Below are 15,871 nucleotides of genomic sequence, written 5' to 3' on the forward strand. Positions count from 1 at the left end.
CATTTCCATTTTTGCCTTGGGCAAATTCTGTTTGTCTACAGCCTGGTTTAAATTATTTACAACTTACAATATTTTTTGTCCAGCAGTTAGCACATCGTTCCTTTGGTTTCCTTATTTATAGGGAAAAAATTAGTCACAAACCTCTGCAGTATTTAGACAAAGTTATCCTTGAGTTTTGTTTTAAAGATAAAATTAGATTCAGAGGTTTATCAACACCTTTTTTACATGTGTCAGTGTACTGTAACCTTCCAGCTGTTTGCACTGCAGTGCAGCACAGTATGTTCTCCTAGTTCTCCATTAACATCTGTTAATTGACCATTAACTTCTCTTTCTCCATAAAAAACCCCCACAACTTGATGTGCATGCACACAAACACTCCCGAGGTAATTTTATTTGGAGTGTGAAATACTTAAGTCCTTTTTTAGGACTGAAAATGTGTGAACAAACACCAGACATTTTCCAGCATCTTGGGTGCTGTTTCTGACTCAGCAGCAACACAAGGCTTCTTTTTAAGATCCAATAATATATCCAGGGAACAATTTCATAGCAAAAAATATTCAGTTTGAGGAAAACCAGACACTGCCCTGGAAACATCCACCTTTCTGGACTTAAAGTTCCTCTTTCCACCAGCCTCACATTCAGTAAGGGAGCAGTCTGCCACAGTGGGGTAATTTTAAATGCTCTTAAGCATTGATGAATGCTCCAGAAAATGGAGGGTATTCCAAGAAACCCAGGGTACATTCTCTGGAGAGTGAAACATCCTACAAAACCTATGACTGTTCGCCTGGCAGAGAGAGTTTTAATCTGTTGCCAATTACTGAAGTCAAGGGAGTCACGTTAAACTGTGAATCCAGGTTATCCTTGCTTTCTTTATGATGTGTTTAAGAACTTACCAAAGAAGAATGGAAATGTAGCCACGGAAAGGAATAGTACTGGGTCTCTTATAACCTTGCAAATCCTTTGTAGACCAAAGCTCTTAAAATGCTGTTGAGGAGCTTTTTCAGTTCCCCAAGTTTTACATGCATCAATCATTTTTGTTTTACTGGGGACAAAATCCTGCTTGCTTTACAAATGCAAAAACTGCTTTGGGATTCGTTTCATGTCTACTGTGAAAATCTGATCTGGCTTGCCACAGCTAGACTGGATGTGGTGGCCTTATTTCCTGAAAAGCTGTTTATCCAAATAGCCTGCATAGCTTACAGACTGGGTTCACAATTTATTCACAACATTTATTACATGTTTGAACAGTATGTTTCAATTGAGAATAAACAACAAGAATACAGCAATGAATAAGGAACTAATCAGAGGGTTAGGTGCAAGTAAAGTAGACAAGTAAGTATAGTAAGTAGATTTTAGTAGCAGATTTTTGGGGTGAAATGTTCAAACAATAAAAATAGCTCTTTTAGTATTATTTAACCTGGGTAGACTGTGCTTCACTGCGTTTCCTTCCTCTGCTTAGTCAGTATGGAAATGAAATTCCACTAAATTTGATAAGTTGCCTTTTGACCTGATGCTGATTTAAGCTTCTAGAAGCTCATACCAGCAAGAGGTCACTGACAGGCAAAGTCAGTGAGTCTAAAAATGGTGCAGAAAAAAAGAGATTAGGCTTTACTTGGGTTCAGATTATTTAAACAAACAGACAAGAATTTAGGGAAAAAAAAATTGTGTTTCTCATCTGATTGGTCAAATCACTTTATTATGTGATACAATTTACATCGCTGGCATGCACTTTGAAATAAAGTGTCCTTTGCAATGAGCAAAAGTCTTCAGAAGTGAAAAGTCTTTTATAAAGATAACACAGTCTCTTGCTACTAGGCAGAAATGCAGTGTGAATAGATATTTGGTTGTGTTAAAGCACACCAAAATGAAAACAAACTATGAACAAGAGTTGTGAACATCATCATCTAACATCACTAAAGAAACTAAATTTTCAATTATACTGTGTATTCAAATGCTCTGCATGTTAACAGAGACACCTCCGAGGGTGAGCACAAAGCCAATGATTTAAAATATTGAGAGAAGTTTTTTCCTCACATTTACTGAGCAGATCTGTGCATTCAAAAGCAAATGTATGAAATTCTTGCGTTAATATATTCAGAACTCACACACAACAGTCACAACTATTTGATAGAAAGATGCAGTGGAGGAATGGGGTGAAGGACAGAAAGTGAAAAATGCCGTGGGGTCCTTCTAAAGCTCTGATGCATTAATGTTTCATTTACTGGTCCAGGTCTGCTGCTATCTTCAAAATCACTACATGGTCTCAATCTGGATTTAGCCTGATTTCCTTCTAAACAAGGCTGTGTGATCTGTCTGCATGCCTGCCCTCAAGTCTGCCCTCCCATTAATAACTTCAAAAATGTTTATTAGTTCCATTTCTCTGTGGCAGAGGAACAGATCTCAGAGACAATCCATTGCCCACAGACTTTGTAAAAATAGATGGCACTGGGGAGGCCAGATCACTTACCAATGTTGCTATTGAGGGAAATGCTGAACTGGGAACTCATTCCATATTAGATATGGGAGAATCCACATGGAAAAGGGAGAAATCCTCAGCAGGAGGACAAAAAAAAATATATAAATCTGGGGTAGGTCACATTAAACACTCAAATTAATCTACCATAAGATACAAAGCTACATGAAACTCAGAGTCAGAAATTCTCATGTTCACAGAAGTACTCACAGATTAATTCCTAATTGTGAACAGAATGAAACTATAAGGCTGCACATTTTTTATTCTAGGGAGGTTGGCAGAAAGTCCACGATCCGGTCTGAATCTCTTCACTTCCATTTTTGTTGTGTTTTTGGGGTGGGGAATTAGGGCTTCATCCTAGAGAATGTTTTCCTGTAATGCCATGTGATCACAGCATTAAAGCCTTTCCAGGGATCACTTTGTATCATAACTTTTTTTTGCAACATCAACATTTAAAAATACTTTTGGCAATTTCTAATTGCATGTACCTTAAATTTAAGCACACACTTGCTTCTGGTAGATGCATGACCTCAGAATTCACAGCACTAGTCTCAACGGGAATGTAACAATTAGGTGCTCAATTCTTAGAATTAAAATAATGATGTTAGGTAAAAATATGCCTTAATGCAAACTTATTAATCTGGTTTTCTCTTTAATGATGTAAAAGAAACAGTTAAAAACAGAAACCTGAACTTGACCTAGAAACAGGAACTTGTTTTGTTATGGTAATATGGACCACAGGTCAGCAAAGTATGTGACAGGCACGCACTTTTCAGAATGTAGGCCTTCTGTGAAATGCATATGCCCTGGTATTTATTGAATAATTAAGGTCTTGATGACCCTGAACTGTAAATTTCATTGAATTTTAATTTGATTTATAATTTAATTGAAATTAAGTGAAGATTTGGCATGTATTTCTAGGGCAATAGGGTTAGATCTGAGGATAAGCCCTCAAGGCTAAGGGGACTTCCACAGTCCCACTGGTGGAATATTCCCAGTTGTGATAAAAGAGGACATTGAGGGTCTCTGTGAAGAAACATCTATTTTTGCCTGTGTGGCAGGAAAATTTACTCTGATTATGTGCATATATAACTCTGAGGTGCAAAACTCATTTTCAGGCTTATCATGGCAGCCTTGTGCATGTCGTTTTTCTAAATCACTTTTGGGTTTTTTTGCAAATTCATATTGTGAAATAAATCTGTAAAGTGCTATAGCAATATGATCCTATTCTAAAGATTTACCACTCTTACGTCTTCATTTCCTGACTGGTCAGAAGGATCAGTTGAATTTTAGGGAGACTTCTGTTTGGCTACAGAATTTCTGCCAATTTAAACTCATTAAGGCTATATTTTTCCTGTAATTATTTGCTTTCAGGGGATGTTCCAGCTCCAATGAACTTGGATTCAATTTTCCTTTCTCCTTCATACCAGTTACATTTTATAACTGCTGTAAGTGAAAATTCTTTGCAGATGGGAATAGTTTGTACTATATCTTTTCTTACCACATATATGCTTTAGTTCTTTCTAATATAATCCCTTCACTCCCAGTGACAGCCTTACTGCAACTAAGGATAGTTAACAGTGCTTCTGCAGTAATTTCAGCTGACTGTGCTTGACAGATCCTTCAAGAATTCCCCACAAAATAAGGAGGATTGACAGCACTTCGTAAAACTCGGGGTGCTCATTTAATGCTTTAACAACACCTAAACTACCCAGGAAGCTTGGAATACACACGTTTTTAGCCACATATTTCTACTGTTTAAATAAGCTGCAAGTGCAAGGTATGTCTCACCAGCAAAAATTATTCACCATCCCTTCAGATCCATCAGCATCACTTAGGTATAACCAACCACCCAAATATTTGTTCCTAGACTCGCGCCGTGCACCACGTATCAGAAACCCTCTGTCACGTACCAATTTCTACATAGAGCAGGGACTGTCCTTGCTAAACAACTTATCTATGTCTTCCCAACTGAAGGTACAACTCAAAAGCTTTCTAAACATTGAGCTACCTCAGAAGCACAAATAACTGCTCAGCCAGTTGGATTACCAGGCACTGGAGCAGTAAATGCTCAGCAAATAGTGCATTTCACAGAGAAATAAAGGCTGTTCAGCCTCTGACTTGTTTGATAGTTTATTACAAAAATATCTTGCAATCCAGTTTAAATACACTCCTCATCTCTTTTGTTGTTCAAGTATCATGGTATTGATCTCTATTAACAATGCCTTTCTTCCTGGTGTTTTCAGGTTAATTACAAGCTGTAAAACTTCACTGAAAGTGTCCTGAAATCCACCTGAAATGAGTGACTGTGTACGATTTCCTGTATCTACATGTTGTGGTGATTCAGGTACCATTGCCACAGATGTATTTTAACTGTTGCCACAGTAAAAATATTCACGGATTTACTTTCTTAGCTCATTATAGAAATGCAGTAAAAAAACCATATGGCAAATAAGCCACTGCTTCAAAGTCTTCCACTTCCATTAGAACTTATGCAAATGTGACTATGTTTAGTAACTTGGAACTCATGTCAAACATACTCAGAAAACCTACAAGATCCTGTAAAATACTTCTTGGTTTTAAGAAGTAAAAACTGCAAGCATTTTTCTGTCACTTTCTACATCCTTGCTAGATTTTTGCATCGAGTACATGGATTGACCCACTTTGATCTCCTCCCTCACCCCAAGAAATGTGTGTTTTTGCCTTTTGACAAACAGAACTATCTTAGGTGTAAAACTGAGTCTATTCTAGAGGCTGCTAGTGCTGCAGATTTGTGAAAACTGTGCTCCATTCCATTTTTGTCTCCTCGTTTTTTTTTTGCTTCAGAGATCATCAGGCCAGCAATAAACTTTCCTTCTCCAACTCAAATCTTAAGGGCTTGCTGAGCTGGAGGAAGGGAAAATGCCCCAGGCCCTTGAGCTGCTCATGTTGGACGCCTCCATCCCCTTGGCTGTGGGTTGTAGTTTGAATCAGCTGTTGACAAGCAATAGTCAGACCTGGAATCCATGGATAATATATCAGGATCCGTTGTGGAGCGCTGAGTGCAGTAGGGATACTGCAGCTTAGGGCCAGCCTGGCTGGGGGCAGACAGGGAGCTTTTTCGGGGTGATAGAACCCCTGACTGCTTCCCTCCTAGTAAGGCTACGCTACCACTGGGGGCTGGAGGCTCGTAAGAAACTTTAAGTTTCCATTCATCTGGTGGCTCAGGAAGCGTTTTCCTGCGAGCAGCCGACACCACGTTAGCAGCAATGGATTCCTGCATGCTTTGGGGACCAAATGCTTCATCCACCAGGCCAAGGGGAGATCTGGCTGCTGCTTCCCAGGGAGTCAGTCTCTTGCCAGGCTTGTCAGCTGCTGTGTCTGGCTTGCTGAAGTAGTCAGGGGCAGGCTGAAACACAAGAGGAGAAGTAGGAGACATGGCTCGAGGGATGAATGAGGAAGGTCTCCCAGGAAGCGATAATGAGCGGCCACTGCTTCTTCCCTAGGGAGAGAAAATACCAAATACAGTTACTAAACAGCAAGAAAGGAAGCCCTTTCTCTTCACTTCCAAACTGGAACAAAAGACTCTGAAGGCATGTGACATCCTGGCAAGTCCCTTTTTATGTCTACGGGTATCTTTTAGAACTTTAATTTACTGGAAAGACAGGAGGCAGAGAAAGAAACAGGAACAAAGGCACAGCAAATGGAATTTTTGAGGAAAGTAAGCAGACCAAAGACAGGCTTTTCCTGAAAAAGTACAGTGGCATTAGCAACTGTGCAGCTTGCCCACTACTTAGCTGGTGTGCCTTGCTCTGAAAAGACCATTCTTAATGAAGAAGGGAGTCATGTTGTGACAGTTCTGTGTGTGTTTACGAGATTCTTTCTAACATTAGGCACAGCCTAATTTATTTGATAACAGGCTCTGTCTAGGACATCTGTCCGAGAACATATCTTTGGCAATCTCCTTTTAAGAAAGGCTTTTCTTACTTGGAAATTATTAGACTTATCCTATTTTTTTTGTGCCCCTTTTTGTGGCACAAAATTGAACACAAGCAATTAAAGGCGTTAATGCAATCATTCACTTAATATCCTTACATGACGCTACTTTTGGCTTCTTTAAAAGGCAATGCCCTCAGAATTTCAGTACATTCCGACCCACTTATAGGAGCAATCCATTCATTTTTGACAAATCCTAATCTTCTTAGTAATGCAGCACTTTGAAACAGAAACTGTGTTTGTGAGAAGGTTCTGCTGCAGCAGCCATTTGGCAGCGCATGAAGCAGGTACAGCCTGTCCCCAAGGCAGACCTGCTCTCTGTGCCACACAAATTATGTGGTTCTTAGAGCTTCTATAAAGGTGGTTCCTAAATCAGCGATTTACACTCATTGATTCATGTCCTCAGGATTAAATGCCTTTAATTCTGAAATCTGCTGTGAAATTCCTGGCTCTTTTTGCCAGAGGCTTTGCTAGAATCGAATCTGAACAACATTGCCCAGTGTGACTTTTCCTAATGAGCTTCCCAAACTTGAAACACTGTGAGCATGAGCTAGAGAGCAGTCAACCAGGTGTGTGATCATTCAAGGTATAGCTGATCTAGCAAAGATTCACACAGAAATGCACATTTTAAGTTTTTCTGCCACAGGATCTTGCTGCATTTAAGGAACTTGAATGACCACTGCTTCAGGTTTTTATTTCCGGTAATATCAGCCCTCTGTATGAGAGGTGGAAACTGAGGAAGAGACTTCAGATTTCATCATTTTCAGTCAGTTTGCTTGTATTTAGCCTGAATCTCTTAAAAAAGGTGTAGTGACACTCAGAGGTTATGTCATGAGAGTTTTGACAAGTTTCACAACTGATGCTTTATGACAGGACCATCCTTTCACCTCTTAGCTATGATCAGCTATTTCCAGTTTGCATTTCCAGAGAGGAAACTCCTCAACATTATTAATCCATTCCCCCTCCTCCATGTTAGTAATTAATCAGATAACCTAAACCACAAGAAGTTAAGTGGTAATTGAGAATATAAAGCAATTGAGAAGATAAGGTTGTGGAAAGGGATGAAGAAGTTGATCAAACAGGTTTACCTCATTAGTCTACTTGTGTTAGCTCCTCTCAGGAGGGCTCTAGAACAGAAAAGTTACCCTTTTTCAGTGGAAATTCCAGTTCAAATCCCTGTGAGTACTTTGTAGGACTTCAGAGATGCAGAGGGAAATTATACTGTTGCAACAAGCGTTGGATAAATTATCTGGCTTTTCAAGACATTTAAATGAAGCTACTGTTTATCTGTCCTGTTCAGAGAAAAAACTCCAGAGTTCATCAAGTTATGGAAGTATCTTTTTGGTGTAACCATAAGTTATAAAGCAGGAACTGATTTTCTTTGATAGAGTTTAATCAGAGAGTGATGAGTTATTAAGTGTGTTTCACTTAGTTGATAGGGTTTTATAAAAAATGAATCATTCTGTTGTATTATTTAGGTAGAAGTTCTGGTGTGGGCTTCCATTTCCTGCTTGATAGCTTGTTTTTAGAAAAGAATTCTAAAGACTTTTAATATTACCTATGATAAATAAGCTGTGTTTTAACTTTCAAATTCCAAAATGTGAAAATGCACATCTGTTTCCTCTAGCTTTGGTAAAGCAAGGATAATCTCTGCTTCCATGAAGTAAGGACTGAACAGTGTATGGGTCTAACTAATATTTATCTTCTTGGATTGGGAGAGGACAAAACCTGTGAGGGTAAATTACATTCCAGAAGATGATTCACCTGGAAGAAGGCTGAAGTATATGGGAAGAACCTTGTCCGTTCCATCAGGGTCTGAAGGAATTTGAGGAAGAAGTTAAGAGAGATCCCCACTTATTAATTAACAGATTACTTTGGTGTTCAGCTAACAAACACAGATTCTGGAATTAGAGCAACTTCCAGTCACTAGAATTTGTCATTCATCTGCTGGACAGCAGCAGCCAGACATGCTAATACTTTCTAATATTTCCTCTTTATATTTAAATCTTGGAGATACATCTGTTGACAAGTATGTACTAGAAACAATGCACAAACCCCAGACATAGTGGAAAATATGAAGCATAAATAGAGAATAATTACTCTCCCCTCTGTCTCCTTTAAGCTATAAGAAAATAAAAAGAGGGGTAGAGATTTTCCATACTTCACCTGAGAAATCAAGGGAGGAGAGAAAAATGAAATGTTACCAGAATTATTACTTTATCACATTTTGTATTCCTGTAATCTTCTGGTAAAACATTCAACAGAATGTTGAATTATTATGCAGTAAGATAAGCTAGAACTCTCTACACTAAATTAATTTGTTAATTTGTTAATGGATTAATTTGTTCTTTTCCAGTTCCTGGGTGTTTTCAGAGGAAAAATCCTTTTCTACAATAGTTATTGAAGGGAAAGTGATTCCTAAATGTAAAGAAGAAGAAGAAGAAAGGCTATTTAGAGCTGTCCTTTGCAATCACAGAATCCTGACAGCTGCTGGGTGCTTTGGGTGTCTGTGCAAACAGATTAAACTGTTTAGGTAGGTTTAGATTAACATTGATTTTGAAAATGCAAACTAGTTATAAACTGCTCACTAAAGCAAACATTTATGGCACTGCAAGAATCTCTGATATTTACAAGATGTATGTCAATATAAATTAAAATTTATATAATATTACTTGCAAAAGTAACTATTTCCATATATAAGCAAACAAATGTAAAAGCAGTACTTAGGTGTGTGCAGGTATAGACCTAGTTAATGTAAGATGGATGAGTGTGACTGTTTGATTCAATAATGTCTTAATCAATGGTCAGGAGAAATGGGTTATTTGTAATTTAGAGCAATTTCAATTTTCTTGTTAATTATGTAAAGCTCAAAGACAAAGAAGAACAATACTTAGGTTCATAAAATAGTGCAAATTTTAAAGGCAGGAGCAGAAAGGTGTTTTTTGTTTTTTTTTTTCTTTTCCAGTCTAAATAAGAATGCATAATACTACTTAGTGAAATGATTTCCCAGCAGCTGTTTTTGTGTCTCAGGTGGCACATCTCAGTAAGAGAAAACTCTGTGTGTGTGTTTACATGTCACAGCTCATTTTTGTCTCATTCTAGTCAATGAGACAAAAGTGGGTTGGACTCTGGATAGTCCAGTGAAACTCTCTCCACATAAACTCCTCCCTAATGAAGTCACCTGAAAAAATTAAACCTTGGTGTCTAAGCCACTAAAGCAGTTTTATTTTTATCTTTTCATTATGGTCCTGGTCCTTAATCCCATATCAAAGCACATTAAAATCTGAGTTAACAATAGCACCTGGATGCTGTTTACACAGAAAGGGGACAAAGGAGGAGGAAGCAGATAAAACAATTGTTTTATCTCAAAAAGTGACTCTGTCTTTATAAAAAGCCCGGAGTGATGCATTTCTCCTTTGGCTTTCTATGGGCTTGTAATGGCCACTGCAGTTAGAGACTAAATCACTGGGAAAATGATAGGACAAAATAAATTATAATGAATTTTTATGCCTTAAAGTTATTTTTTTCTTTCCATTTTTTTTAACATGAAAGAAGCTCTTCAGCTTTCTTAACTGAGTATGGGAGACATATTGTAAATATTATTATAGTTTGGGGGTTTTTTTTGTCCCAAAGCATTTAATAAATTTTATGTAATGAAAAAGTAATTTCTCTCTGAAATGCTGCCAGCTCTGCAGAAAATGCTACAGCTATTTTACAATACAGCTACAAAAAATTTTGAAATAAAATGGGAAAATAATCTTTATTTCAAACTCTAGAATTATTTTACAGTTGACTAAAATGGGAATGAAGAAATTTGGCTAATGGCTAGGGAAGAAGGGAATGTCACCTGTCTAACAACTAAAACCTTGTCAGTGGCTGTACTGAGACCAGGAATAGATTAGAATCACATAGTTCAGGCCTGATCCTGACTTCCTCAAAGCTGTATTTTCAGGGCTTGATTCTGAAAATTTATAGGGAATTTTTGGACTGGAATCTAATTTATTCTAAATTCAGATTGTTTCTAAATGTGGTGTTATTTCAGGTGAGAAGAATTCAAAAGAATGAAGCAGTTACTGTCAGCCATCTCACATAAGTTCTTGTGGCAACTCACATAAGCTTTGTGACAAAATTTGTGACAAATTTTACTTTGGAAAATTAAGTCCTTTTTAGTTGTCAAGTAATGGGAGAAGAGGAAAGTAAATGATTAGAATTAGGCCTTCACTACTGCAAAATGCCTGTGTGGTTAAAAGACATAAGACTACTGCTAATTTGCTGTAAATTATTTAGTTGGCTCACTTTGCACCTCTGCAAAATGAAAGAAAATCAACTTTTCATTATCATTTAATCTTTATCCATGTGCAGTTCTCAAAATACAGCCCATTTATGCCTATAGAAAGCAAATGTCTGAAACTTTTGGCCTTAGACATTTTAGATTTCCTTGGAATAAACTGTTTATTTCTTGTAAGGAAGAATATTTGCTGCCACCTTCTGGATTTGATATTGCACAGCTACCAGGGCAAAGTCTGCCCTCTTTTCTGACCTTTCCACCTTGAGATGTGGTACCACTGCCTTCTTTAGGACTGCTCTGACACAAATCTTGGTGTCTGAAGCATCCCATATTTCAGCGTAAATGTCCCTGTGTGTGAAAATTCACGCTGAGAGCTGTTCCGGCCCCATATCCTACGAGGCAGGAGGGTTTTATTCATTCCTACAGGTACCTGGTGGTTCAAACCCCCTGTTACAGCATGCTCCATGATAGCATTCCAGGGCTTGTTTTGGGTCTTAAAAAGCTACCTCAAAGCAATGCTAGTGAAGTTGGAAGGTCATCTGTTCCAAAGCACTGAAGTCAAAGCACCATTGCCCAGTGCTGATACATTTTGATTACATTTCAGGATTTCTGCCCCACCAGTGCCATTTCAGGGATTCATTTAGGAAATATTAGGGTTCTCTAACACAGGAGAGTATTGTAAAAAAGGTTGGAATTCACAGCTGGTCACTGAGGATTCCCTTTATGGAATTCCACCTGGAGTCTGTCAGCTGTTAACACTCACAGAGGGATGTTAAGGGGCACATAGAATAACTTGTGCTTGTGCTGCTGGGCTCTGGAGATGCCTTGAGCTGCACACCCAGGGCTACAGAGTGTCCTGGTGTCACTGCTGCTCACTCCCTGCATTATTTACTCATTTGTAGAATGCACCAGTGAAAAGATGAACTTCTGAATGGTTCTGGGTGCTAACAGCAAAAATCTGTAAGAAAATAATTCTGTATGAAGGTCACTTTTTGAAGAGTGTGCATTGAGTAAAGAACAGTGCTGAGCATGGGATGATGTCAAGACAAAGCAGCAAAGAGCTGTTTGTCAGATGGGCATCCCTGTGTGGAATCCTACAGCAAAAAAAAAGCAGATAGGACATAATTGCAGATGTTCTGGCCACATGAACACCCAAGAAGGTTGGATTAAGCTGACACAGGCAACAAGAATTCCAAATGCCTTTGCTTTGCAATCCAGACTGTAGTGTTTAATATTTTTTTTCTCATAATTTTATATACACAGTGTCAGTGCTTGCATCAATACTACTTCAGTACTCTAGGAAGAAAACCAAGTGTACCCAGATGCCAGATATCTTGCTTGTGTTTGCAGTATAGAGCCCTTTACCAACAACAACCTGCATAGAGAGGCTGTGAGAAGTAGTATTCTCACAAATCAAACCCAAAAATCAATAGCAGTTATTGATGGTTTTGGGGAAAAAATAATCTTTCTTTTAAAAAACTGAAAAGATTTGCCCATAGGTTTTCATTGTATGGAAACTTTTGATCCTAATATAATTGTGCTGAATTCTTTGCTTCTCCATCAGTTAAAGCTCACACTGAAACTGAGTGTTGTGCTCCATGTCATCCTTTGTAATCCAACATGCTCCTGTGATTTGGAATGTATTTCACTCCTGTTATATTCCTCCTTTTCTTCTGTTTGTTGTATGTTTCTTAAAACCATTACAATCTGCTGTTTCAGATCTAGGTGGAAACATCAAGAGAAACACTCCATCTGTTCAACAGTTCAGTCTTGACACCTATTTAGAAATGACCTGGTTATTTTCAGGTTATTTTATAGAATCTTCTCTTAATTGCCTGTAATTATGAGGGTAGTCTCTGGTTTAAGATTTCTATCTTAAAATGTACAAAAGAATAAGGATTCTTGTTTGAAAATGCTGGTTTTACATTAACTCCCCACACAGGAAGCCTTCCTCCAGATAGTCAGTCTGTAAGTTCACTAAATTATTTTCTCATAGCTGAGTTTTCTCAGCCTAAGGGAGAAACCTGCACAGATGTTTTGCATGCACTTCAATTAAAAAGTTTGTCAAGATCAGTACAACCAGGAATAGATTTTTCCTTTAAATGCTGTGGAGGATAACTGGAGACTTGATTAGCACATGAAGTTTTTTCCTGCCTTACTTAAGGAAGCAAATATTAAACGCATGAGATTATTGTCATATGGTTTGTCTTGGCTTGTAAGGGAAGAGCTCAAGTCTGCATCTGTAGAGATAATTTCAACATAGAGCTTCCGGATTTTTCCTACTTTTTAAATCATTTGATAAAAACCTGAAGTGCTTCTTTTAGTAAGCAATCAGCCTGAAAACCACTTGTCAAACATAACTCTTGAGCGATTCCAACTCCTCTTTTATGTAATGGCATGCAAAAGTAATGTCTATTGTAAAATAAGACCAGTTGTTGTCATGGGTACTGTGAAGTTGTGATGGTGGCACCAAGACTGCTGTGAAATTACCAGGCTCCTGTATTTTCATATTCAGAGCTTCTGAATCCACAGGTTTTTCAGGATTTGTCAAGTTTCTTCTTTGTATAGTGTTTGCATTCCAAGCTGAGCAGAGTCATTATAAAATACCATTATGCCAAGCTGCGTGATTAAGATTTGCACTTGCTGTGCCAAACCACCAAAGCAATCAGTGGAATCCCGGGTGTTTGACTTCAGGTAAAGAAAGCTGCATCATGTAAAGAGGCAAGACTGGAAGAGGGAATCTTTTTAGAACCAAAGGGTTTGGAATTTTAAAGCTAGCAAATCTGGAAAAGGATCCTGGAAAAAAGAGAGGAGAGATATTTTGCATAGTGTTAGTTGTTGTCATTCCCCTGCCATTCCCCTGCCTCACAGTGTACAGAGCATTCCCCACTCCAGAACAGCTGGAGCAGCAGCACGTGATGGTCAGGCTGGGTCTTTGTTGAGCTCTCATCCTGGATAAATGATAAACAATGCTCCTCCCAGATCACATCACCTGCTGTCAAGTTCTCTTGATAACTGCTTTATAACTGCTTGGTAAACTTCTTGTAATCTTTTATCAGAGTTCAACAAAAAATTCAGCAAAAGTCTGGAAATAGATGTCTCTATATGCAGAATAGGTGAGCCCCTCTCACTGATTGTTCTTTTAGCTTCAGTATTTCAAAATCCTTTGGACAGGTATTTTATCCTGGGTAGTCACTCTTTTTTTGTGGAGTTTTGTCCCCCTATCTTGCCTCCCTCAAATCCCAGTAGTATTTAATCTCAAAATTGCTACTCTGCCATTTAGCACTGATTTTTCTATGTGAACCACACACAAGCTCCACACTTCCTATTTTTTATTTTTATTTGAGTCTGCTGATACCTCAACCTCTTAGTTTTTGTTTCTTCCTTAGGAGAGCAGAAAGAAAGAGAATGAGGCTTGTAAGAGATGGTAACATTTACATTATAAATGTTTCTAGAGGAAAAATTCAATGAAATCTCTTTCTGTTTGTTTCATAATATATAATTTTTTGGCAAGCAGGAACATGGTAAGAGTGATTCCTCTAGAGAAGGGAGGGGAAATTAAGAAGTTCTGAGCTAAATTTTGTTTTTTACCTTTGCAGCAGAAATTTGAACTTTTTGTCTGAAAGCCAGTCATCTCCAAAACAAAACTTTTCAATTCAGTTTTATAGTAAGATGTTCATAACTGAACCATAAACTGAAGGTATATTAACCCTTGATTGAGGTAGCTGTTTGTATGAAAAGGCTGTCTAGAATGTGAGATCAAAACTGGTGCATTATAATACTTCCAGTCTGTGCTGTAATTAAATGTGTTAAAATAATCATAAACCACTTAAATTCCTCTTTTAATGTGAACACACTGTAAGTATTGTTATTGGTGATGGCTTAAAATTCACTGTTAAATATGCTTCCATAGCAAAGACAACAATTGCATCTTGGCAGCCTTGCCGTATCATATAAAATAATTCTAATAGCTTTTTCAGAAAACCATTTACAAAAGCTCACTGCCCTTTCCAAGTGAAATTTCAGATGGCTCCTCTACACAAACAAGTCATTTCCTTGACATTTCAGCTACGTTTGACTTTGTCTTTAGCTTTTCATCTGGATCCATGACAATGAGCAGCTCAGCTTTCCTCTAAGTATCTGCTTCATGAGAGATTACATCTTCGATAAACCTGTTACTGTAGGTAGACCAGCCTTTTGAAATATTAACAAGAATTAAAGACTTACCTGATTAGTAAAAAGAGCCTTGAAGCCAAGTTGGATCCAAGTCCCATGCGTGTAGAATGATATGTATGTAAGAAATTTAATTCAGAGTTGGGCTTTGAATGAGATTTTCAAAAGACCCAAACATGGTTAAGAGCACTAATGTCATTGAGACTTTGCTTTTTAACCCTTACTGGAGCTTTAGAAATCCTTCTGTTGTTGTTCTAGGCCATATGAAATACTTGTATTTGAATCCAAATGTGATCAACTTTTCAGCATAGATGCACTTTTCTAAGTTCCTGTGTCTCGTTGCCACAGGCATCAACACCAACATTTGTTGAAGAAGAAAAAAGCTGCTATAAATCTCATTAGGGAAATATTCTTTTGGTGGTGGGATGAACAAGTACAGAGTTGTGATTATAATTTACAGATGTGCTTTACAGGAGGAGACTAAGCAAAAAAACATGGAAGGCAACATGAGGCTGATTGGATTTCTGTGTCTCTTCACAGCACTACTTACCTTTGGTGGGGGATCCTTATCCCAAGTACATATTGGTGTCTTAAAGGCTACCTAAAAATAGTGTGTGCAACTCCAGATTGAACTTGGGAAGAAGGGAAGAAAGGAGGGAGGAAAGGGGTGAGGAAGGGGAGGGAGGAGATTTCATATTAACAGGCCAGCATAGGGAATAAACTTCCCCCAAAAATATACTGGCAGTCTGTGCATAGAAGTGAAACCAAAAAATAGCAGCCAAACCAAAAGAAAAAGCCTCAAACAGACAGAGAGGAAAGGGACAAGTTTAATGATAGAAGAAAGTACAGATATTGACAGTGGAAAACAGGTAGAAGGGAGATCTTCAAAGGACTAAAATATTGCTACTTTCTATTTCCAGGTAAATGCAGTATAAATATTCCTTGAGTTTTCCAAATTGTTT

General features: G+C 38.0%; 1 protein-coding gene across 2 annotated transcripts in view; it reads right to left on the reverse strand.

Moving 5' to 3' along the window:
• Positions 1 to 1,676: 1,676 nt before the first annotated feature.
• SYNPO2 (synaptopodin 2) overlaps positions 1,677 to 15,871 on the reverse strand; it is a 77,687-nt gene continuing 63,492 nt past the window's right edge. Inside the window, exon 5 of one of the 2 annotated variants that reach the window (XM_086888049.1) lies at positions 1,677 to 5,954. In XM_086888049.1, the coding sequence (XP_086744175.1) occupies positions 5,397 to 5,954 (558 nt within the window). In that variant the 3' untranslated portion in view covers positions 1,677 to 5,396. Of the gene's footprint in view, positions 5,955 to 11,933; positions 13,533 to 15,871 lie in introns of those variants that run through there. The other variant, XM_086888050.1, reaches the window with a different exon arrangement.

The sequence above is a fragment of the Cyanistes caeruleus genome, chromosome 5 (assembly GCF_971803275.1).
Source record: "Cyanistes caeruleus chromosome 5, bCyaCae1.hap1.1, whole genome shotgun sequence".
Classification (NCBI taxonomy): Eukaryota; Metazoa; Chordata; class Aves; order Passeriformes; family Paridae; genus Cyanistes; species Cyanistes caeruleus.